Source organism: Hydra vulgaris, chromosome 01, assembly GCF_038396675.1.
Source record: "Hydra vulgaris chromosome 01, alternate assembly HydraT2T_AEP".
In the NCBI taxonomy this organism is placed as follows: domain Eukaryota; kingdom Metazoa; phylum Cnidaria; class Hydrozoa; order Anthoathecata; family Hydridae; genus Hydra; species Hydra vulgaris.
Genome location: NC_088920.1, coordinates 35,504,413 through 35,529,118, shown reverse-complemented (window position 1 = coordinate 35,529,118; position 24,706 = coordinate 35,504,413). Strand labels below are relative to the sequence as shown.

Genomic DNA, 24,706 nt, shown 5'->3' with positions numbered 1-24,706 from the left:
TATAGCCTATACTAGTAGTAAAGAGACGGGCTCCCTGTCGCATGAGTACTAATAGGGGCTGCTAAATAATCATTGATTTTTTATTTCTTTTTGTTTGTTTAGCAGATTAGATTGATGTCCATAATGAAAGTTTGTCGGGGGAAGATGGGGAAAATGGGCATAATTTCTAAGCTATGGGTAATTCATGCATGTGTAAACCTTCCAGCATTTGTGTAAACTTAATAAAAGTACAAGTTGAAATTGTTTTCAGAGCACTGGAGAGAACTCCACTTTTTTGAATCTTTTTTTTTTTAATTTTACTTTATAATTCCGGCTTTACTTTGATTTTACTTTATCTTGAAAGCATTTGTGTAGTCCCAATGAACGTGCATGTTAAATTTGTTTCCTGGGCAAGGAGGTCGTACCCTTACTTTTTTTCTCTATTATTTTATTTTTCTTTAAAGTTTTATAACTTTTAATAAATTTTCCTCTTAATAAAGTTTATAACTTTTTAGAAAGAAAGATTTTTTGCATAAAAGCTTTGAAAACATTTTTTTGATTTATTTGTTTCAGTATTAATTTTTTTTCGGGAGGAAATAAGTTAGTGGCCCTGACAAAAATTTACCGTAAATGAGCCGGGCATATTTGTAGTTATGCTGCTGCTTTTCGCTTCTCTTATTCAGCGTGGTTGTTGTCAGAGCCGTCCCAAAGAGGTCTCTGATTGAGGAGGGGGTTCGTATGTGTTTTTTGCCAACTAGAGACACACACGCACACAAAAAAAGGGTCCTCGATATTTGATATTTGCCAACAATACTTCAAAACTCAAATGCATTTATAATAGCTTTGGGGTGGGGGATACCCCTTCACCCCCATTCGGGACGGCACTGGTCAGCTCTGGTCGAAACAACCACTCAGAAATTAAAATTAATTTTCTTTTGTTTATTTATTAATAGCTTTTCATAAAACTGTTGTCTGGAATAAACTAAATTCAATTAGTCCATTCCAGAAAACAAGTTTTCCTTTATTATTCTATTACCTAACAATTATTCGAGTTGGTCATTTCCAGAAACAACTTTTTTTGGTTAGATTGGTTTTTAACAACCACGCTGAATAAAAGAAGCCAAAATACAAAACTTAGAATAAAATTGCAAAATGTAGAGCCATTTCCAAAGCAAGAACATTAAACCAGACAGTCTTTCAAAAAAACTTTCAAACAACTGATGTAAATAACATCAAAATTTATTTGAAAAAAAAAATTAAAGTTAAAAAAGTATAAATGTAAAAGCATTTAACTTAAAAAAATTCATAACTTTTTTTAACCGCAACAACCGCTTATTTTAATTTATTTAATACTAGCTGGAGTTACCCGGCGTTGCCCGGGCCAATATTTAAACTGGCTTTCTATAGAGAACAAACAAACACACACACATTGCCCTTTATATATATTAAGATAGCGTATTTAGTAGGATGGTTCAAAAAAGCACACTTTCAAGTTTAAAATTATATGGTCGATTGTGAAGAAAATTCTCTTGATGTTGTTTTATCATACAGATGAAATAACATCAAATTCTTTTTTTTTTTTCAGTAAATTTTTGTTACTTTTTTTACTTTAAATTTTCAAAAAATTTAAAGTAAAAAAAATAACAAAAGTGCAAATCACAATATTTAAACAACCAGATTCCAATCACATATTTAAAATCAGGCCCGTAGCAAGCTTTTTGTTTTTGTTTGAGAACTTAACTTTACGTAATGACATGAAGCAAACTCCAAACATTTATATATTCATGTTTATGTAAAGCTTTTCAAAAGTATTGCGATAATCGGAGTCTGCTAAAAATAAACCCTTAAAAATGTTGACTTCCTTTTTATGCCATTGGTGTGAGAGTGATGAGTTTATAACATTTATAAATACATTTTTTTAACATTTTAAACTAAATTTAAGTTCATTAACAAGTAATATCATGCAATAATCTCTTAATGTTCAAAAACTATGAACATATAAATTTTGAGCAACCTCTCCAATCATTTAGGGGATTTAAATGGGATTTGATAAGTATCAAATTAATTTTTTTTTTCAAATATAATTTCGTCATTGGTTTTTTTTTTTATTATATAAAGACATTCTTTAATACAGTGATGGATTTTCAATTTTTATAATTTTTTATTTTTCTTAATTTGCCGCAACAAATTATTAATTTTCTTTTGTAAAATATACGAAAGGCGGGGAAAAGAAGAAGACAAAAATAGTCCTATTGCTAAGCCTCTAAATATCCGTACATAATAATGACATTAAAAACTTGTCATTAAAATTGATGACCATTTGTTTTTCTGAAGTTTGAGTTTAACATTCTTATTTTATTTGACAATTTTAGTTTTGTATTTTTTGAAAATATATTTAAAAATTAATATATATGTATCTGAAGTACCAAATTCTCCTGTTTTAGTATGTTATTTTAGAAAAAGGTGAATCTTTTTCTAAAATAACATACTAAAACAGAAGAAATATTGCATAAGTAACAGAAATTTTGAATTTTTTTTTTTTTAACGTATAAATAAAATGGTTTAAAAAAATTTTATCCATGAAAATATAAATTAAACAAAATACATGATTTAACTTTAAATGGATTTAAATACAAGTATTGCGTGGTATTATACCACATTAAAAGTGATGCAAAAAAGTTTCATAATTTGAAAATGCGGCGTTTTCTTTTATTACCTAACCTATTAAAGTTACTTAATTAACAGCATCTTTAACTAATAGTATTATTAATAGCTACGTACAAATGAAGTCTTTAAATGTATTGTTACAAACCATATTAACCTCATTTAAAGACTTTATGATAACCAATAATATAATGATGTTTACTTGCGTAAACTCTGAGATGTAATATTATGATTCTGAAAAACCAATGATTTTGGTTAATAAATATACTTTTGGTAAATAAAACATACTTAAGTGCCAAACTTAAACTCAAGTATGTTCTTGTTTATATCACATAAGAATGTTTAGGAAAATGTAAAAGAGTTTTACAATTTGTACATGCGACGGTTCCTCTTACCAACAAACCAATTACAATTAATTAATCAATAGCCTCTTCTTTAACTAATAATATTATTATATAGTTACGTACAAATGAGGTTTTCTAAAAACCTTTTAATGTGTTGTTAAAAACCGCATTAAACTCATTTAAAGACTTTATGGATAACCAAATAACCAATAACACAATGATGTCTTTAATAATTACATCAATATTACATCTCAAAATTTAAGTTCGTAAATTATGAGATGTATTATTAATATAATTATGTAAACGCAATAATTTTGGTCAAAATGGTTTTTATAAGATTTCATATTAAATTTTCTTTAAAATTATGCAATAGTGGTATAAAAAAAAACATACTAAAGTACCAAACTTAAGTGTGTTCTTGCTTATCACATAAGAATGTTTAGAAAAAGATTGAAACAACCACTTCATTTGGCGAGGATGTGAAATTTAGTGTAAGAAAACAAAAACAATAAAAATACTAATTTGTTGCCCTCACATTTGTAGTAGGGATGGTAAATGTTTAAGAGCATTTTTGTATCCAGGCTCTACTCACCACAATTTTTTTTTCTTTATTTACTTATAAATCGTTTTTACGCTACAGCTCAGGATATAGGTATATTACACAGCGGCCAAGCAAAGTGTATTTTGTTATTAGACATACGTGGCCAAGGTGCCCAATTACTGTTTCTTTGGAGCGATAACTTTTCTAAAAAAAAAAAAAAAAACTCTTTAAATATATCTTGGTGCTTCTGAACCTTGCGGTTCTTGGTTTAGTTGCTTGTGGGACCGTAAGTTTTGCTTATACTGGCCTTGCAGTAGCTAGGCCACTGATATTACACGCAGATAAAGATATAAGACCTTTAGAGTCAAAGGGTATTCTTGAGCAGGTGGACTTTTTTTGTATCAAAGTGGCGAAAGATCTTTACAAAAATAATGAGTCCTCTTAATAAAGTTCGGGGCTCTTTAATCTTCAAGCCATGGTGTTATAGCTCCCATTATTCAGGAGAAGTTTAAACTTTCCTTAGTTTTTAAATAATAAATGCATTTACGCAAGAAAATTGTAAAAAAAGACTAATAATTACGCCAATTATTTTCTTTTCTAATAAACTACCCGTTCTGAGTCTCCCATGGGTATATGCGCCTTCTGCTAAATGCCTTATTTTAGCTTTGTCTAAATTCCAGACCTTTCGAATGGTTGGCCAGAGAGTGAACATTTTTGAGACAGTTTAATTCAGAGAAGGGTTATAATAGTTAAATCTATCATGGACCGGAACTAGAGAGGGTTTTAATCATGGGTGGAAACCTATTATTGATATTTTCAAACTTTACAAGGTAGAAATACCTAAAACCGCGCAATTCGAATGTTGCGGCAAACAAAATGTTAGTGCCTTAAAGTTTTACTTTTTTGCATTTCTTTTATACAAGATCATGTCAAAGTTATCTTAAAATATAAGTAAATTTATTTGCTTACTTTATATAAGTTACTTTTAATTTACTTTACAATTTATATAAAATGTAAGCTTATCTAATTTAAATTTTATTTTATGTACAGAGCCGGAACCAGCTTTTTTTGGTCTTTGAGATAGCTAACTTCCAGACATGGAGCAAACTCCAAACATTTATATGTTTATACTTATGTCAAATTAGGATGCTATGCAAAAAATTGCGATGATTAGAGGCTGGGAACAAAAAAGCCCCAAATTTTGTATGTTTTATACTTATGACAAATAAGGATGCTATGCAAAAAATCGCGATGATTGGAGGCTGGGAACAAAAAAGCCCTAAATTTTGTCCCCCCCCCCCCGCCCTAAACGTGAGAGCAACAAGTTGATAAAATATTTTTTGTACTGTTCTCAACTAGACTTATATTCATCGATAAATTTTAAGTTTCATAGTATTATCTTTCAGCGTTCAAAAATAATGACCATATAAAATTTATAACCTCCTCAAATTGAGGGGGGTTTAAACTTTATATAGTCATAATTTTTGAAAGCTAAAATATTTTACTATGAAATTTAAAATTTATCGATGAATATTAGTCTAGTTAAAAACAGTATAAAAAATATTTGATCAACTTGTTGCTCTCACGTTTAGGGCAGGGGGGACAAAATTTGGGGCTTTTTTGTTCCCAGCCTCCAATCATCGCAATTTTTTGCATACCATCCTTATTTGACATAAGTATAAACATATAAATGTTTGGTGTTTGCTCCATGTCTGGAAGTTAGCTATCTCAAAGACCAAAAAAAGCTGGTTCCGGCTCTGATGTAATTTATTTTAATAAAGGTTTGTTATTACTTTTAAAATAAAAAGTTCCTACTTAAAAAATATTATTTTATTTGTAAATTTAATTTACATTTGGTAGCATATTACTTTTATGTAATTTAATTTCATATGCAAGTTACTTTATAATATAATTTTTTTTTAATTAGTTACTTTTATAGGTAAATGTAAATTACAGTTTGAGGAACTTTTATATTATGTAATGAAATTTTCAAAAGTAATTAACTTTTAAATGTAAAAGTAAAATAGCTTTTTTACATAACTTACTTTTACATGTAAAAGTAAATTACTTTTTGATGTAATCTCCTTTTACATTACTTTTTTTTGAAAGTAAAAAATCTTACTTTAAAAAGTAAAAGTCGTTTCAAAAAAATAAGGTACTTATACGGAAATGTAAATTTTCATAAAATGTTGCAAATTACTTATGTAATTTACTTTTTTATAAAAATTAACTTACTTGAGTAAGTAAAAAAAAAGTAAGTAAAAGTGCCATCCCTAATGATTAGTATTGATTAATATTGGCAATTTCCATTATAAGAATGTAAAAACTAGGGTTAGGACTACTGTAATTGTAATGAAAACAATAACAGTAACAATAATTATTGTATTAGCTTAATTTAGAAACAATAACAATACTTGTTACTTGCAACTATTGTAATTCTGTAATATCTTTGTAAAACAATAACAATATCTGAAAAAAAATGTATTGTAATGACTCATTACAATAACAATAAATATTGTATTGTAATTCGTCTTTGTAATACAATAACAACATATTGTGATTGTGATAAAAAAAATTATTTTAGTGTCAAAATTTAATAATTGTTTTAACAGTCCAGTTGCCGACTATATACCCTTGTACCCTTGAAATAGGGTACAACTAATATTTAATGATTGATTCTATTTGACTGAAACATAATGGGAGGGGGAAAGGGTGCCATATATGGTAAATTGGGCAACCTTAAATATTGAAAATCAAAGTTAACGGGATCAAAAAAAAGGAAACCACCATTTTTCTGCAAATGAAAGGGATTCGACAAACCTAAGACAGCGATTCAACATAAAATACATCCTGAGAAAGGTAAAATAAATAATAAAAATGAAGTGAATAGTTTTCTTTAAGTTTAAAAATTACAGAATATTTTGCAGTTATAAATAACTACAAAATGCTCATCAAATTAATAACAAGATAGGTGATGCGAAATCTAAATATGTAAAAGATAAAATTTGCAATATATTGCAAATCCGTAAATAAAAAATAGCAAAAATAATAGTTAGTTTGTCAGAGATGAATATAAATACGTTAAAATACGTTAGCTTTTCTACTTTAATGTTAAGTAATACACTACAATAGTTATTGTAATTTTATTTCATTAAAACAATACAATACAATAGTTCTCGTATTTTATTGTATTGTTAGAAAAAAAACAATACAATACTTATTGTAATTGTTTTTCATCACAGCAATACAATACCAAAATTAATTTTTTTTATTGTTTCTGTAATATTACAATATAATATTTTTGTATTGTAATGTGTAATTGTATTTAATTTTTACAATTACAATTACAATAGTCCTAACCCTAGTAAAAACCATCTCAAGCTGAGTTTTTATTACTAAAAGTGGTTTTTATTAGTATGAATAAACTTAAAATTATTTTTTTGATTAAAATAATAATAGAAAAACACTGTTTTAGTTATTTTTAATTAATAGTTGATTCTGAAAAAGATTTTATTTTGAAAAATTGAATTCAAAAGATTCTATGAAAAAAACGGATCACATAATTTCAAAAATTTCGTGCCAAATTAAATTCGTTTAAGCTGAAGAATTTGAAATATTTCGCAAAAATTATATTCAGCTCATTAAATTCATATTAAGAAGACTAACCAGTAATAATTTATAACTAATTTCAAATAATATTCTTATAGTTATAATAGTTATGATTTATTTAACAATAAAATAATTGAACCTGTCATTTTGAAAAGGGCACAAGTCCATTTTTTTAAACTATTAAAAATTAACAAAACATGGTTATTAATAAAATAATTTCTACACTAGTAAAGAAATTAAACATAAAAGTAGATAAATCAAGAACGTATATAACTTATGTAACTTTTACTTTTTATAAAAAACTATAAATCATACAGAAATTTTTAATTTAAATTTATTAACTAATTGTTAAAAGTTTTGGACTTGTATCCTTTTCAAAATGACAGGTTCAATTGACAATTCCTCAAAAGTTTTCATAATGAAAAATGAAATCTCAAAAGATTCTATGGAGACAAAATTGAATTTCAAAGATTCTATTGCAAATTAAGAGACCTTGTAGAAAAACAGTTGTTTGACTAAAAAAATGAGAATTGTTTTTTAAATAAGTAAACAAGTTTTTTAAACGAACTTTATTTTACCAATTAAATCCAGATTATTTTTTTACCACCGTGATAGAGTTTAAGAAATCATTTGAAATGCGAGTACGTAGATATAAACCAAAGCGAATCCAGAGAAATCACGTTCAACTTTTACGCTGGAGAACGCTGCACCGTAAACTACTTGCGAAATTTCATAGAGCCGATCCCATTTTGTTTTTTGATTTTTCTTCCAGTAAGCAAGAATGTTGAATTCAACGTCTAATGTCACTCGCGCTTCATAAAGAGCCCATTTTAAAATTAGTTGACGAATATCTTCATCTGATTCTGAAGGCGCATTAACAATACCTTGCCTTGTTCCTCTCCAGTATATTCAATGAAACGGCGTACTTTTTCAGCTTCAACATCTTCTGAGTTCATCGGAAGTATCTCTTCAGAAGTATTTGATGAATATGACGCATTTAATTGTATGGATTCTTCTGTTGATAAAGAATTTGACTCTTCTTGTCGAGTGCAAAGTTTTTGATGGATTTTGTTGAATCACACATTAACTGTGTCATTCAACAGTTTATTCAACTATTCAACAGTTCTGTATTAAACAGTTGATGACCCGATGTAAAGCAAAATCTAGGATCCAGAACTAAAGCAGCAATAAATGCTTCACATTTAAAAAAAACTTGTTCTCGTGTATTAATTGCGTTGGTCAGTAACCATTTTAATCCCAAATCACCTGCTGGAACGTCCTCGATTTCTATTTTCATTTGAATCCATTGAACGTAGAATTCACTCATTGATAGTTTTGGTGATTGAAAATCTATCATAGCCAAATGTATTGGTAAAAATGCGTTGAAATATTCATCTATTAAGCTCCATGATGCATCATTTAACTTTAACTTGTCGTGTCTTATCCTTTGATATGATTCTGCGTTGATATGAAAATCTTTTATCATCAAAAAAGTGGAATCCCAACGAGGTGCAATGTCTATACGAGGCTTTTTTAGATTTTTATATGTTTGAATATATGCTACTTTTTTGGATTCAATAGCAACCTTTCTTATATTATTCAATGCATCTTCAAACATTGACGTTACGTCCTTGGCAGCTAGCTGACACACATGTGCGCCACAAAACATGGCTGAACAGAACAATCCTACCGATTTTTCAACGCAAACAGTGTGGGCTTCACTATAATTCCCTTCTTCATTCTCTAAAGCGCCAATATCAATTGCTTCGTCTTCGAAATCTATAAATTCGTCACCATAAATTTCAAGGATTACTTTCATTTGATCTTGTGCATTTTGGAGAATATTTGAAGCCTTCATCATATTCTTTCCCTGATCTGTGCAAGTTGTGTAGATATCATTAGCACATTTTCCAATTTTTCCAATCACATTTTCCAATTGAGCAGCCAAAATTTCGCCAAACTGTCGACCTTCTTGAGTAATTATGCCTAAGGTTCTGTCAACTATCCCCCCCCCCCCCTTGATATATCTGCAACTAACTCCAAACACGTTTCTTCCATATCGCGACGCACTATCAAACGTCATTGACAAAAGAACATTTTCAGTTTCTTCTCTTATTTGCGAAAAAATATTTTCACATGCATGTTGAATGTAGCGTTTCATGCTGTGACGATTTATAAAAATATTGAATTTTTTGAGTGCATTTTTTACTAAAGACATTGGTCCGATTTCATCAGCTGATGCTTAAGACAAGTTACGGCGCATCATTAATCGAATCATTTCTCTAATTAATTGATTTACATCAACTTCTAGCTTGATTCGTTTAATTAATTGAATTTCATCGTCATTTCGATGCCTTGTAGCTGGGGTAACTTCAACTCATTCAATTTCGTCGGCTTTTTAATTAAAAATAACTGATAATGTTTTTTTCTATTATTATTTTAATCAAAAGAATAATTTTAATTTTATTCATACTAATAAAAACCACTTTCAGTAATAAAAACTCAGCTTGAGATGGTTTTTAGATTCTTATAAGGGAAATCGCCAATACTAATCGATACTACTCAATACCATCAAACGATGCATCAATACTAGCCAATATTAGTCACTACTATCAAATGATACATCGCTAAAAAGGGCAGAAAAAGACCTTTTTGAAAGAACTGATGTTTACTTATAGGATTTAAAATAAAAGTTTTATAAAGGATAACTGATTGCAAAAACGCAACAAATTTATTAGACTATTTTCACTTTACTCTTTAAATTAAGCTGAAATGCGCAATAAATTTGTTAGATTGAAATAAAATAATATGTCAGACATAAAATTATATTAAAATATGTCAATAGAAAATATGTCTGGCATATTTTATGTCAGCAGAAATTAATTTAGACATAAAATTATGTCAAAATATGTCGATAGAAAATATGTCTGACATATTTTATGTCAGCAGGAAATAATTCAGACATAAAGTTATGTCAAAATATGTCTATAGAAAATATGTGGGACATCTTTTATGTCGGCAGAAAATATGTCTAAAAATATGTCGACAGATCGGCCAGACATATTATGTTGTAACAACCAAGTATATATATAAATACACACACACACATATAATATATATATATGTGTATATGTATATATATACACATATATATATATACATATATATATATATATATATATATATATATATATATATATATATATATATATATATATATATATATATATGTATATATATATATATATATATATATATATATATATATATATATATATATATATATATATATATATATATATATATATATATATATATATACAGTATTGTACAAAACATTTGCAACCAACATCGAACAATGCTAAAAAGCGTTCCTAATTTTACATGTCTTAAAAACGAAACGAACTATACTACCACAGCAAACAGTTCAGGAGTCTGGAGTCATAGCATGCCATAACATGAGCAATCAGCTGACAGGTGACAGCACACAGGCAGAATTTCGTTGACAAGTGCCATTTTGCAGCGGACAAAACAAGTGCAACTTTTTTGGTTTGTTTCATTTTCCTAAGTCTGGTCCGTGTTAACGACACGGAAGTTTTTTAATAATTAAAGGAAATATCCAGAAGTTTCCAGAAGTTTCCAGAAGAAGCATCCAGTAGCATCCAGAAATATCCAGAACCATTGAGAAGCATCCAGACGCATCCAGAAGTTTCCAGAAGCATCGAAAATAATTTTTGGAGCATGCTTTACAAGTTCATTCATGATTTGACATCCTCCTGATTTTAATTGATCAACATTTTCTGGTTGAAAGGAATCAGCAAACACTTGTCTTTTGATTTCAGCATGAAGGAGCTCGATAAGCCGACATTGAGGGACATTAGTGGGGTTATTTTGTGTCAAAACAAATGGAATTTGTTTGTTGTTTAAATACTTAACTACTTTTGAAGAATAAAGTGATGAAGCTTTGTCTGGCCAAAAGATGCAAGTTTTATCAGGGTAGTGTTTCTCAATGTAAGGGATTAGTCTTCGTTGAAGACATTCAAATTTGTGCATTTAGGCATCAATGGCCATTCCCTGGTTCCAGATAAAGTAATCAGAAATACCACGATTACACAATGCATACCAAACACTTACTTTAAAGGGAAACTTGGTGCGACCTGAGAAGCGAATCTCTTCTGGAGTTGTTGAGGCATCTTTAGCATAAAAAGTTTTACTTGAAAACTTGGCCTCATCATTTTGTGTTATACCTGTTTCATCATCCATTATGATGGTCGGAAGTCCACGAGCTTCCTTTATTAAATGCTGTCGATAAAGTTGACCAAGGGCTTTTCTTATTTCACCGTTCTTAGCTGGATGGTAAAATGGTGCTGATTTTCGCTTGTGACAATAAACACCATGTCTGTTCAAAGTTTTTGACATAGTTTTGTGGCAAACATTGTATTTTGGGGTAGCTCTTCTTAAACTTTTGTTTGTTGTGTTGTTAAATTCACGTATAAGACCTCCAAGTGCAGCACCAGTAATCTTTCTAGCAGCTCCATTGTTTCTACGACCATCAGTAAGACCCACCATCTTCTCTGCTTGTCCGAGAACCTTGTATGCACCAGATTTGCTATAACTTGCATTTTGCAAAGCCTGTAAGCAATCTTTCTTACTCAAGTGTTCAGTACTTTTCAAGATAATGTTTGCAATTTCACGAGATGTCATATCAAAACTGTGTTATAAAACAATATACCCAAATGATACTAAAACAGAAAAGCGAGAGAGAGAGAGAGAGAGAGAGAGATAATAGATATATAATAAAAATATAGGTTTGCTATATTTTTAGCAAACCTATATTATACTATCAAAGAAATATTCATTTTCTTTTTTATTAATAAGTATAATCCATTCGGTAAAAATATTTTCAATAAGAGATTGTAAACTTTTTCTTTATATACTAGTTATTTCTTGAGTTCATATTACAGATTCATTATGCAATTATGCAGATTCAGATTGTCTGGTTTTAAATCAGAAAGATTGTTTAATATAACAGAAGACATTTCAGTGAGTAATTACTTACTTAAAGTATTACTTAAAGTTATGTTGCTGAAGTGTGAAGCTAGTAAATTTTCGATCAACAGTTTATAATACTCTTTATAAAATAAATCATTACTGACTTTAAATTTTTCTAATATTAAATTTATTCTTTTCTAAAGATGTTCAACACCATTTATTGATAAATTAAACATCTTAAACAAGAGCTGCTTTCTTATATCAAATAACTGATACATGTCTATTTTTAATAAATTTGCAATATCTTTTATTCTTTGCACTTTAAGCAGTAACATTTTATTAATAAAATTCTTTTTTCTATAAATGTTTAAAGAACATTTGCCAGAATTTTTTTTGAATATGCCTTGATGCAATTCTTGATGCAAAAATAAAGTTTATATCACGCAATTTTCAAGTTAAAATCAAAAATCAATGGAAATGGTCCATGTTCCCAGACTATGTATTCTTATGACTATGTTTAAATATAAACGAAAGCTAAAACGAATAACCTCAATAAACCGCAGAAAATTAAAAAAATTATTAACTAAAAAAATAATGAAAAACGTCACTAAACCGTATAATCTAAAGAGAGTAAATTTATTATACAATAAGTATTTACAGTAAACCGTACTGGTCTAAACTAAATATAAACTAAATACTAAAAGATAAATTTTACTATAGCGCATATATTAATTAGTGTATATATAAAATTAAAACAATGTATATAAAGTATAACGATATATATAAAATATAAAACCAGTACCGGATTAACCATTAAGCACACTAAGCACGTGCTAGCCTCGTTCATCGGTCCATTTTTTATTATGGAAAAAGAAAATGTGATTCGAATCTAAGAAGGAAATCAGGTGGTAGCAGGATATTTAAAAAAATATATTTTAGAGGAAATTAGTTTTCTCAAGTATCATTAGTGTGCAATACAAATAGTTTGACTTCTCAATTGGAAATCACTAATTTTACTAACACAAAATTTAAAACCTTGACGTCAATATCTTCAAAAAAAGTAACACAATGCAGTATTAATAGTATTAATACTGCAGTATTAACCCTAATACATGCAGTATTAATAGTAATGTGCAAGTTAATAATTCAATTGAATTATTTTTATATTTATTGACACAGAAATTTTAAAATCAATTATTATTTTAATTTGACATTTTCCACAATGCCTTTATAATTCAATTGAAATCTCAACTGATTTATCAAAAAAGAAACTATTTTTTGTATAACACCTTCTTGCGATTGGAAGCAGTCTTTTTATTCCAGCAAAGATAAATTATAGATCGGTCATTCTGCTTGAAATCTCACGTACAAGATAAGAAAGTTTTAAAAGCCCTTTCAGATGGGAAGTAAGTCAAAAGGACTCGATGGGAAGCACACTCAGCTGCAACTAGTGCTACTCTGGAATCTTTCTCAGAAATAGCTGATGCACTGGAGAGCATTGCCGACGACCAGTCACAGAAAGTTGACACTGTGCGAGAGGCAGCAAGTTTAACTAATAAAATGATGGAAATGGAGTTTGTGTTGATGCTGGTAATTCGGCAGGACATACTGCAACATTTTTATGAAACAAGTACTGCATTGCAACACAAAAAACTTAGTCTGGCAGTGTGCTGAAATCTCTATCAGAGTTTAGCAGTGTATGTGACCGACATGAGGGACCACTTTGATAAATATGAGTCTATCTAAATTAATTGTTACTCAGTAAACTTGTGTTGCATTAAGTATATATATATAATTGTAACAACAAAAGACAAAATTAAAAAATTGACAAATAATATAAACGTGATCAGCATATGTCACGGCACACTAATTCTGATCAGATTTGCAATGGGGTGATGTAAATTCCCAATATTTTAAATGTTCAGTGTTGTTAAACCGAAATAATAAATTCTAACTTAAATATTTTGGTTTTTATCAATTATAAAGTTAAACACTATTTAAGAACTGCAAAATAGATTTTACAGCATTCTAATAATCTATAACTAAATAACTCCAGTTCATTTAACTTTATTATGTCAAATGATGGGAAGTGACATCAATTGGATACAAGTTAAAGAATAAAACCCAGATAATACCCAAAGTTAGTAAATACAAGAATCTAAACTTTACAATCTCAAAGGTTTCATAAAGTATACAGCCTACTACCAGCAATAAATTAAGGAATAATTTATTTGCTTGTAGTGGCCCTTTGAAAGATTATATATAACAATTTTAAAATAGTATTCACACGGCCACCTCCAAAAGCATTTGGATGTTCACCATTAAGCAATTGGAAGACTTGTCTGTAGTTATCCTCTTTTTGAGCTAGATGAAAAAGCATAACAATAGGAATGGAACCTGCTTTAGTTGTCGCTGTAAAAATAGTAACATTGACATGAGTACTGTCACAAGATGAAGTTGAGTCATCAAATATGAGCTCAGAAGATGTATAAATTTGTTGCACTCTTTCCATAATGGAAGTTACCATTTTTACAGGCCAAACACTTCCTTCATCTCTAAATGATACGTTTGCTCTTAAAAATTTTTTAAATCAAGAGTTATGACATTATTAATGTCATCAAGTTGTCAGGTTCCTTAGCCCCGGTGAAAGCAACTCAAATAAGAGAAAGAAAACTGATACAAAATCTCAGCTTAAGTATTATGCAGGTATGTACTATTGTGAAACTGGTGGAATTATATCGAAAACGTTAATTGTCATTTAATAAAAGTGTTAGTTGAAGTGTAGTATTATATATTTAGACTTTAATGATTGTTTGGTGATTATAATAATGACAAAGAAGTTGTTATAAAAATGCAATGTTAAATCTTAAAGAGTAATCACATGTAAGTCAGTCAAGAGTGAGATTGTGGGCATAAAACTTCAAAAATAACAATGACTAAAATCAAAAAATCAGTGCACAATTAAAACTAATGTACATTATCCGTACTGCAATCGCTCTAGTTTTTTTGTTTATCAACGAAGTGTTCTTTGATGAGAGACTTTTAGATAACTGTAACTTTACCAAATTTTTTTTCAAAACAATTTCATTAATACAAAAAAATAATAAAATAGTTTTAAAACAAAAAAATATGAAAAGGCTATTAAAAAGTGATAATTTATTTATGAGAAGCAAATTGAAACAACAAAAAATTTATTATGTTTACTTAAAACAAATATTTGTGAACTGCTTGTTTTTCATACTCGGCACACTTCTCTTCAACTTTTTGTAAAGAATCAGTTTTACCAAAATGGGTTTTTCTATGGAGTGAGTGTAAATAGTAAACTGTAGATACTTTTGGATTTTTAGAAGCATCAGCAAGAGTGTTTCCTCTTAATTCTTGAAACATTTCGATTTTATCTTTATGTGACCGAGTTGCCTCACTTGGTGTTAAACCATCCATAAAGTATTGGTAAAACTCATTCTTTGTTTCGTTGCTGATTCGAAGATGCTTATTTGAGTCTGCTATATTGATGTTATGTGCATATTTGCTGGACACATTTATAACAGCTCGCAGAGATATATCCAGATTTAAATATACATCATTTTTTATAGTATCTCTATTTAGCTTTTTTATTTTAATAGATTATGTTTGTGTACTTAACAAATAGAGTGCTTAATGTTCTTAAAAAACAGAGCAGTAATAAATAAGTAAAAACACTTATCTAAATATCTTCTACAGTCTGTTTCACCAGGATGAATGTGTAACAGACTTTAGAAGATATTATATATATATATATATATATATATATATATATATATATATATATATATACATATATATATATATATATATATATATATATATATATATATATATATATATATATATATATATATATATATATATATATATATATATATATATATATATATATATATATATATATATATATATATATATATATATATATATAAATTAGTAAAAACACATTTAAATTTTAGTTTTCTTCAACAGCTTGTTTCTCCATCAGTAGGTTCATTAGGAAGGAATTTGAAAAATTGTATTAACAATACATTTTATATACCAGAAATTTAATTGTTTACTAAATTTTCTTTAAATCTAGTAAAAACTCATAAACTCATGAAACCTTTCAGGGGATTTAATATGCTTTATAAATATCCAATTAGTTTTTGAAGCAGCACTATACATTTTAACCCAAGTTTTACATTCTTCTAATGTATTTAAGTTTGCACGCAATACAAAAAATTCTTCAGTTTCTTTTACAACAATTGTTGAAAAACCTGGAGGAATAGGAAAGTAGGTAAAAACTGTTTTAATGTACGTTTTTTTTTAAAATATAAAATGTGTTACAAAATTTTTTTAAAATATAACATTGTGCAGTATTATTTACTAAAACATGATTTGTATTTTTAAAAGAAACACATTTTATTTTTATATTTGATTTTTTATTCTAATTCACTCTAAACAAGGCAACAAGCATCCACTGTTAAGTTGGAAGTTACTAGAAAGTTACTTGTTTGAAGTAGAGATTTTTAGGAAATAAGAAAGATTTGATGTTTCCTTTAACTATAAAAAAATTTAAAAAAAAGGTAAGGGTGAGCTATCATATTCAGAACCAACCAATGATTCATACATTTCACTTTATAATGTGAATAGTAACAGTCGCAAACAGTTATTAACAGTTATAAAAGACTGTGACATTAGCAATAATAAACAATAATAGAGTATTATCAATAACAACAATAGTATTATCAATAACAACAATAGTAAAACTTAATTTAAGATGTTATTTAATAAAATTTAAGTTTTTACTTTATTAAATTAGACAAAAGGCAATAGCATTTTAAATTTAATAGGCATAAAGATTAGGATCATGATGATATGTGCAAGATGATGATAGACACTGTCATAGAGATCAATAACACAATAGAAACTTTGTTATTTAGATCTTGTATTATTTCTGCTTGTGACATTTTTAGGATGCAAAGAAAAGTACTAGTATGTCTTGTCTAAGTCCTTTTTGAAAAAGATATTTTTGCAATGTAAGTTATAGATTATCAGAGAAGTATAAGAAAAAAGTTTTTTCAGTCATTATTTCAGAACTTTCTACCAAATGCTTATTGCATGGCAAGTACTGAATAGTTTACTGGTTAGTGGTTTGTCATAAAAACTTGTTAAGAATCATGGAAAAGTCAAGGAATTTCATTTTCGAATTTGAGTGGTCACCCTGTAAAATTTTAATCAAATTTGGACAAGCAATTATTTTAGGAAGATTTAAAAAAAAAATCTTCTGTTGATTTTCTACTTGATTCATTTACTATTATTGTTATGATTTGTAGGGGGTCTATGAAAAGATTAGGTTGGTATTTTGCTATCCATATCTTCTTTGAGTCCGTCTGTTTATTACTTATGCATTTGTAATTAAATTTTATTTTTTGTGAAAGTGTATTGTAGTTTATATAAACAGCAGAATAAAAAAAAAGTAAAAAATAAAAAAGAAGATAAAAGTCACAAAAATCTTACCACCTACTTGACAGAAATAATTTACGCTTTCAACCTTACTACCACAATCTTCAAACAGTTGCTGTATGTGAATAAGGCCACAACTTCTTATAAAATTAACAGTTTGAATAACAAGTTCCATCACATGCCTCATCTCTAAAACATTTGCACATAACTGCTCCTGATGTATTCAGTAGTATGAATGATTGTCATGATTAAGGAATTTTTTAAGTCAGTTTACAACTTCAATATTTTTTCATGTAAGTGCACTCATACTCAAGTAAGTGCACTCTCGCTCCATCTGTAGTTACACCACAGATGGAGCAATATAATATAATAGAACTTTTTTTTAGTCATTCATTTTATGTAAAAGTTTAACAATAATTTTCCATTTTTAGAAATAACTTAACAATAATTATAGGTAATTTTTTTTACTTATAAACTTAATGTAGTACCTCAATATAGTTTTAAAAGTATCTAAAAAACATCGCATGTGATTAGACAAGGTTTCCAGGCCAAGGCACGAACTAGTTTCAAAATAATGTCTTCTTAATTGTTATTCTGCTGGTTAATCACCTTTTATAGAAATTTTGTGATTTTTAAGGTTCTTGGAGGCATCTCAAGGTAATTTATTGTGAATAATGTGAAATTTTTTTTTACATTATACACAATATTTTGCATTATGTTTAAATGCAAATTAGAATTATAAAATAAAAAATTTTAATACTTATTTTAAATTTAGCCTATCTCAAACATGCCCAATTAGGGTTTTCTACCGTTCCACCAGACACAGTTTATGCTTTTAACAATACATATGTACTTTTGGACTGGAAAATAGCATCAAATGATCTTAAAAATCTTCAGTTTGCTAATTTAAATTGGAAACATTCAAAGAATGGAAGAATGGCAGCCTTGCAACTGGTGCTTGATGGTGAACTTACCGTAGATGTATCAAGTGGTAATTATATTTTTTATTTGCATTATTGCACATTAATGCAATGAAATGCACATTATATTGTGCATTTCATATAAATAATATGTTATATAATTTTGATCAGAATATTTTATTGTTGTAATTGGTTACTCAGTAGTAGTTTATTTTTTGTTTCTACTCACACTAATACACACACATTTTAAAACACATGTATTTAAACTGTAACACAATTTTATATACATTTGTTTGAAGTTGCATCAATTTTCTCATTTTGATCACAGTAGCTTTCTCATTTTGATCACAGTAGCTTCAAAATTCATTTAATAGAATATTTAAATAAATAATGTTACATTTTTACTTTCTGATGAATATTGCATTTATAAACAAAAAACATATTAACAACAATAAATAATGTTATATTTTTGAATTTTTTATTTTTAGTTCACTTTGCATTTGCTTTATTCCAAAAGTTTCAAAAATTAAAATTTTTTTTTTTTTTAGATTTTTAGAGTTCAAGGGCTGAGCAAAAGAAAGAAAAACTTTTTTCACATTTTCATCATTTTTCTTTTTTTTTTTACTGAGTTAATTTTTGTCACTATGTAATCCAATTGAAGGGCTTAGTGTTAAAAATACTTAAGTCACAAAATAAATTGTGACTTAAGTACTTTTAGCTTCAAAATAAGGATTTAAATGAAGTTATTTAAACCCTTATTTTGAAGTGTTATATCTCTGATCAAAGTAGATTTTCTCAAAACACTTATTTTGTGACTTAAGTACTTTAAGCACTAAGTCACTTCAATTACTTTAAAGTCTTAGAGCGGAATGCAAAAAGGGAACTTGAGTGAAGCTCGACTTGAACTTTGAAGTCTGACATAGTCAAGTTAGATTTCAAAAAAAGCTTGAGCTAATGCGTAAACGAAACTTGAAAATTTCAAGATCGCGCTTGAGAAAGTCAAACTTGAAAAACTTAAAATGCATCGATTTGAGGGCGAATCAGTAATCAGAAAAAAAAAACTTATACCCATTGCGAAGAGTATTTATGAACAATAGCGGCATAGTATTTATGAACAGTTAGCAACCAATAGGGGCAGAAAATTTATGAGCAGTAAGCTTTTAAATAAAGCAAAAAACCTATATATTTTCAAACAATATATCTGAGTTTTATACTTTGAAATATTAACTTACAAAAATATATTAAAAGGTGTTACAAAAAAAAAACAATTTTACGTCTGTATTTTATTTTTATTAAAACTTGGTTATTTAATAAAAAAACTCTAGATTTAGTTGAACATGCTAGTGTTACCCTCTATTTAGTCCACGGCTCTAACTACGACATAACAGCTGCTTAGCATTTAAGGTGGTACAACACCAAAAAAACTAGGAAACTAAAAATTTTTTTGAGTTTTTCAATTTTGCATAAAATATGTGTCAAATTAATCAAAGAATGTTTAACCAAAGTTTCAGAGCTAAATAATCTTTCTTTAGATATGAGCATTTTATTAGAACACTGTGTCTCTTTTTTTCCTTAGCAATGGAGATACTAAATATTTAACATGGTTGTTAGGGCATTTTCTCCCTAAAAATAAGCTCAATTTTACTGGAGTTCAAGCTTTGTAAGCTTGATGTCACTTATATATTTTCCGAATTGAAATTTAATTAAAAGTCATTGTTCTTAACCACTAAACACGTTTTTTAACAGTTATCATTTGATTATTATTTGAAAGATTTGGAGTGATATTGTTTGTTTACCCTTTGGATTTATATTATATATATATGTATATTATATATATATATATATATATATATATATTTAAATTAAATAAAAGAAATGCCAAATAAACAAAATAGTACTAGAAAGAAGAGCAGAAAATGGAATGGGTTTAAACCATCCTGATTAGGTACGTGAGTAAAAAATTTCAAATTGTTTGAATACTATAATGTTATATATCATTAGAAAGAGGATTATTACAGTATTTTAAAGGTGAAAAAATTATCAAAATCGAACAATTGGTTCAAAAGTTATGACGGTTTAAGTAGCGATTTTTCTATATATGGATTTGTTGAAGAAACTGTAGTCAAAATAACGTTTTTCTTCACTTAAATTGTCATAACTTTGCCAATTCTTCGAAATACAAATATCTTGGTGTCAAAAAATAGGTGTAAGAGTGGGTTACAATTTTATGTTAAACTCTAACCACCGGGTGTATCGGATGGACAGAGGGGGTACCAAACCACCACCTCGCCCGTATAAAACTGAACACTTTTTTCTGAATTTTTTTTTTTTTTAAATACATAAGCAATATAAATACACAAAAAAGTTGTTTTAAATTTATAGTAAACCACCAAAATATACGAGAGATGAATGTTAGCAATAGAGGTGGGTGTGGTGGCGATTGGTGTATCACACCCTAGGATCAAAAACGACTTGATTTTATAAATATTTATATCTTTACTATAATGAGTAAAATTAGTACACAATATAAAATTATGTTATACAATTTTACGTATAATAGTGGTGTTTCTATTACAAAGGGGCGTATGCCCACCACCTGCCTACTCCCTTCCAACCCCCACCCCTCCCCACCTCTGCACCCAACCTAAAAAAAAAATTATTATTTTCAAAATTTGAACAATAAATTTAAAAAATAAATTAAAAAATTGGAAATAAATTAAAAAATAAATTCATACCAGACAACCACCAAATATGGGAGGTTAATGTAAAACTCACAGTAGATATGTTGATGATGTTTTAGTACTATAATATCAAAAAATGTTTCAATTCTTGAAATATCTGATTGAATATTTAAAGTACAACAACAAAGAAGTAAAAAACATATTCCACTAGATAGACACTGGCTAAAAATAAAAATAGTATTATAGTTTTAAATCAGTTTGCTATATTTAAATATACAAACTTTACCAGTTGAAGCAGATGATGATGGTACTAAAAAAAAATTTAAACAAAGAAATCATATAATATAATATGTTTTTTATTTAAATCTTAATGCATATGATAAATATTGTCTTACCAGTTTGAGTAGGCAGAGGTGGCACTAAAAACGAAAGCATAATACAAAAACAAAAATTGCAAATATTTTTTAATATAAACTCATGTGGCAAAGTTGATATATATAGCCTTACAAGTTGCAACAGATAAAGAAAAAAAAGCATAATAATAATAATAATAAATACTTAAATCAATTTTCAAAGATAGAAAATATATGTCATTACCAACTGGAACAGATGAAATTTGCACTAAAATAAAGAAATAGGCATAATAAACTAAAATCAAATTCTTGTAATAATTTTCCAATTACAAGTTCACTTTATACACCTTACCAATTCGTTCAGATGACGATGGCACTAAAAAATAAACATATAATACAGCCACATCTAAAAATTATTTGGTTGTTAAAAAGTAAAAATATGTAAACCTTACCAGTATTAACCGGAGAAGATAAAACTAAAAAATAAAAATACATAACATTATCTTGCAATTATATATGTAAATTATTTGTCGATACTGGAAAATATTTGTTATTTAAGATCTATAAATTCTTATTGAAAATATATGACATTACCAACTGGAACAGATGCAAGTGGCACTAATATAAAAAATAAAATCTTGTATTTATTTTGTAATAACAATCATGTTAAAGGTTTAGATTATACCTTACCAACTTGTTTCGATGATGATGGCACTAAAAAATAAAAATATAAAATACTATAGCATAGACTTATATGATAAAAAAATGTTATATGAAAAACTTTATATGAAAAAATTAAATGATATAGCACAACCTTAAAATAATTTAGAAATTAAAATCATATATGAAAATAAAAATATAAAAACCTTACCCATTATAACCGATGAAGTTGATACTAAAAAATAAAAAATGCAATACACAACATAACTGTATAATTATTTAATAATTGAAACCATACTTAAAATTATTTGTAATTAACAATTTATATATACATATATATATATATATATATATATATATATATATATATATATATATATATATATATATATATATATATATATATATATATATATAAACCTTACCAACAGTAACGGATGAAGATGATACTAAAAAATAAAAAGACAATACACAAAACAACCTTACAATTATTTTATAATTAAAACTATACTGAAAAATAATAATATATAAAACTTGCCAACAGTAATGGACGATGATCATACTAAAAAATAAAAAAACAATACACAACATAACCTCACAATTATTTAGCAATTATAATCATATTGAAAAGTAAGAATATATAAACCTTACCAGCAGGAATAGACGACAGTGACACTAAATATGAATTAAATGGCATAATATAAGTCTCCTTCCATTAATATATATATATACATACATATATATATATATATATATATATATATATATATATATATATATATATATATATATATATATATATATATATATATATATATAATATATATATATATATAAATATATATATATATATATATATATATATATATATATATATATATATATATATAAATATATATATATATAAATATATATATATATATATATATATATATATATATATATATATATATATATATATATATATATATATATATATATATATATATATATATATAAATTCTTTCACCAATTATCGAAGTAAGGTTCGCTAAAGATAAAGAAAATAAATTAAAATTGTTGGAATGTGAATGGAATATATTTCAACTTTAAAATACACTTGTTTCGAGTTATAATATCTATATAATGATGTATTAACAAAGTATACACTTTAAAATATTGAAACCTACAAAACTTACATATTTGTTTGCCATATCCACCTAAATACCAATTTTAAATTAAAACATTTACTTGAAGTTTATATTTGTAATGATGTATCAATTAGTTATATGTTGAAAAATATAGAAATCTATGAAACTTACGTACCTGCTGGCCGTACTCACCTAAATACCAATTTTAAATCAAAACATTTATTCAAAGCTAACAAGGAATACTAACACAGCATACAAATACTTTTAAATGATATAGTAACTGAAACAATTTAAATTAAACTTACTGATTGTTTGTTCTATTTTGTCTACAGAAAAAAAAAGTGACTTAATAAAATGTAAAAATTAGGTATACAAAAGTACAACTAACAACAATCTACATAGGCATAATAAAGAACTGTATTTGAAAACTAATAGTAAATGACTAAATACTAAATTAATTCATATAATAGGGATATAACTGACTGATCCTCTGTAAAGCAAGTTCATCTAAACAAATTTAATTAACTTTATTTTTACAAAGTAATATAAAAATTTGCATATAGTAAGTCATTTGTATATATATATATATAAATATATATATATATATATATATATATATATATATATATATATATATATATATATATATATATATATATAATAAAAATAACTACTGAGCTATTGAAAAAAGAAAGTAACTAACTGATGTTGTTGGCTGACGCCATTTCACAACAATCTTTTAGATGCAATAGAGCATCTAAAAGAGCGAAAGAAATATTTAAATTATACATAAAGGTTTAGATAGTGGCCAAATAATAATTTAAAAATAGTTTAATAAATTTATATAAAAATAACTTATTTATTAGTTATAAATTATAATCTAAAGGCTTTCCTTGTTTAATAAAGACAACGTTCAAACTTCAAATTAGATATGATTCATAACTAATTTGATTCATATATAAATTATATTATGAATATGATACGAAATACTATGTGGAACCTTTATTTTCTTTCTCTATTTTGTTTCTAAATGAAATATAAAATTTAAGTCATTTTATTATTTACTAAAAATCCTTTTAATAAAACAATTTCGTTCAAATTTACATATTTTTAAATCATATTTTCACTATAAAGTATCTAGGTTTATAATATCAATTTATGAAATAAGTTAAATATTGCTAATAATATTATTAATATGAATGTTACATATAAAAAAAATATATATATACAAATAATCAATGGACCCCTCTGTCTCCCGCGCTAACAACAAGGAAAATGTAAATTAGGTAACAAAGGTGCAGCAAGAAATAGGGTGACTGCTACATAATATTTTTTAACAAAATTTGGCAGGTGCATAGATA

At 27.0% G+C, this 24,706-nt stretch overlaps 1 protein-coding gene across 3 annotated transcripts in view; it reads left to right on the top strand.

Moving 5' to 3' along the window:
• LOC100199290 (immunoglobulin superfamily member 10) overlaps positions 1-24,706 on the top strand; it is a 111,721-nt gene that overhangs the window by 7,255 nt on the left and 79,760 nt on the right. For 2 of the 3 annotated variants that reach the window (XM_065788003.1, XM_065788005.1), the window contains exon 2: positions 18,377-18,592. In XM_065788003.1, coding sequence (XP_065644075.1) covers positions 18,377-18,592 — 216 coding nt within the window. Of the gene's footprint in view, positions 1-18,376; positions 18,593-20,338; positions 20,467-24,706 lie in introns of those variants that run through there. The other variant, XM_065788006.1, reaches the window with a different exon arrangement.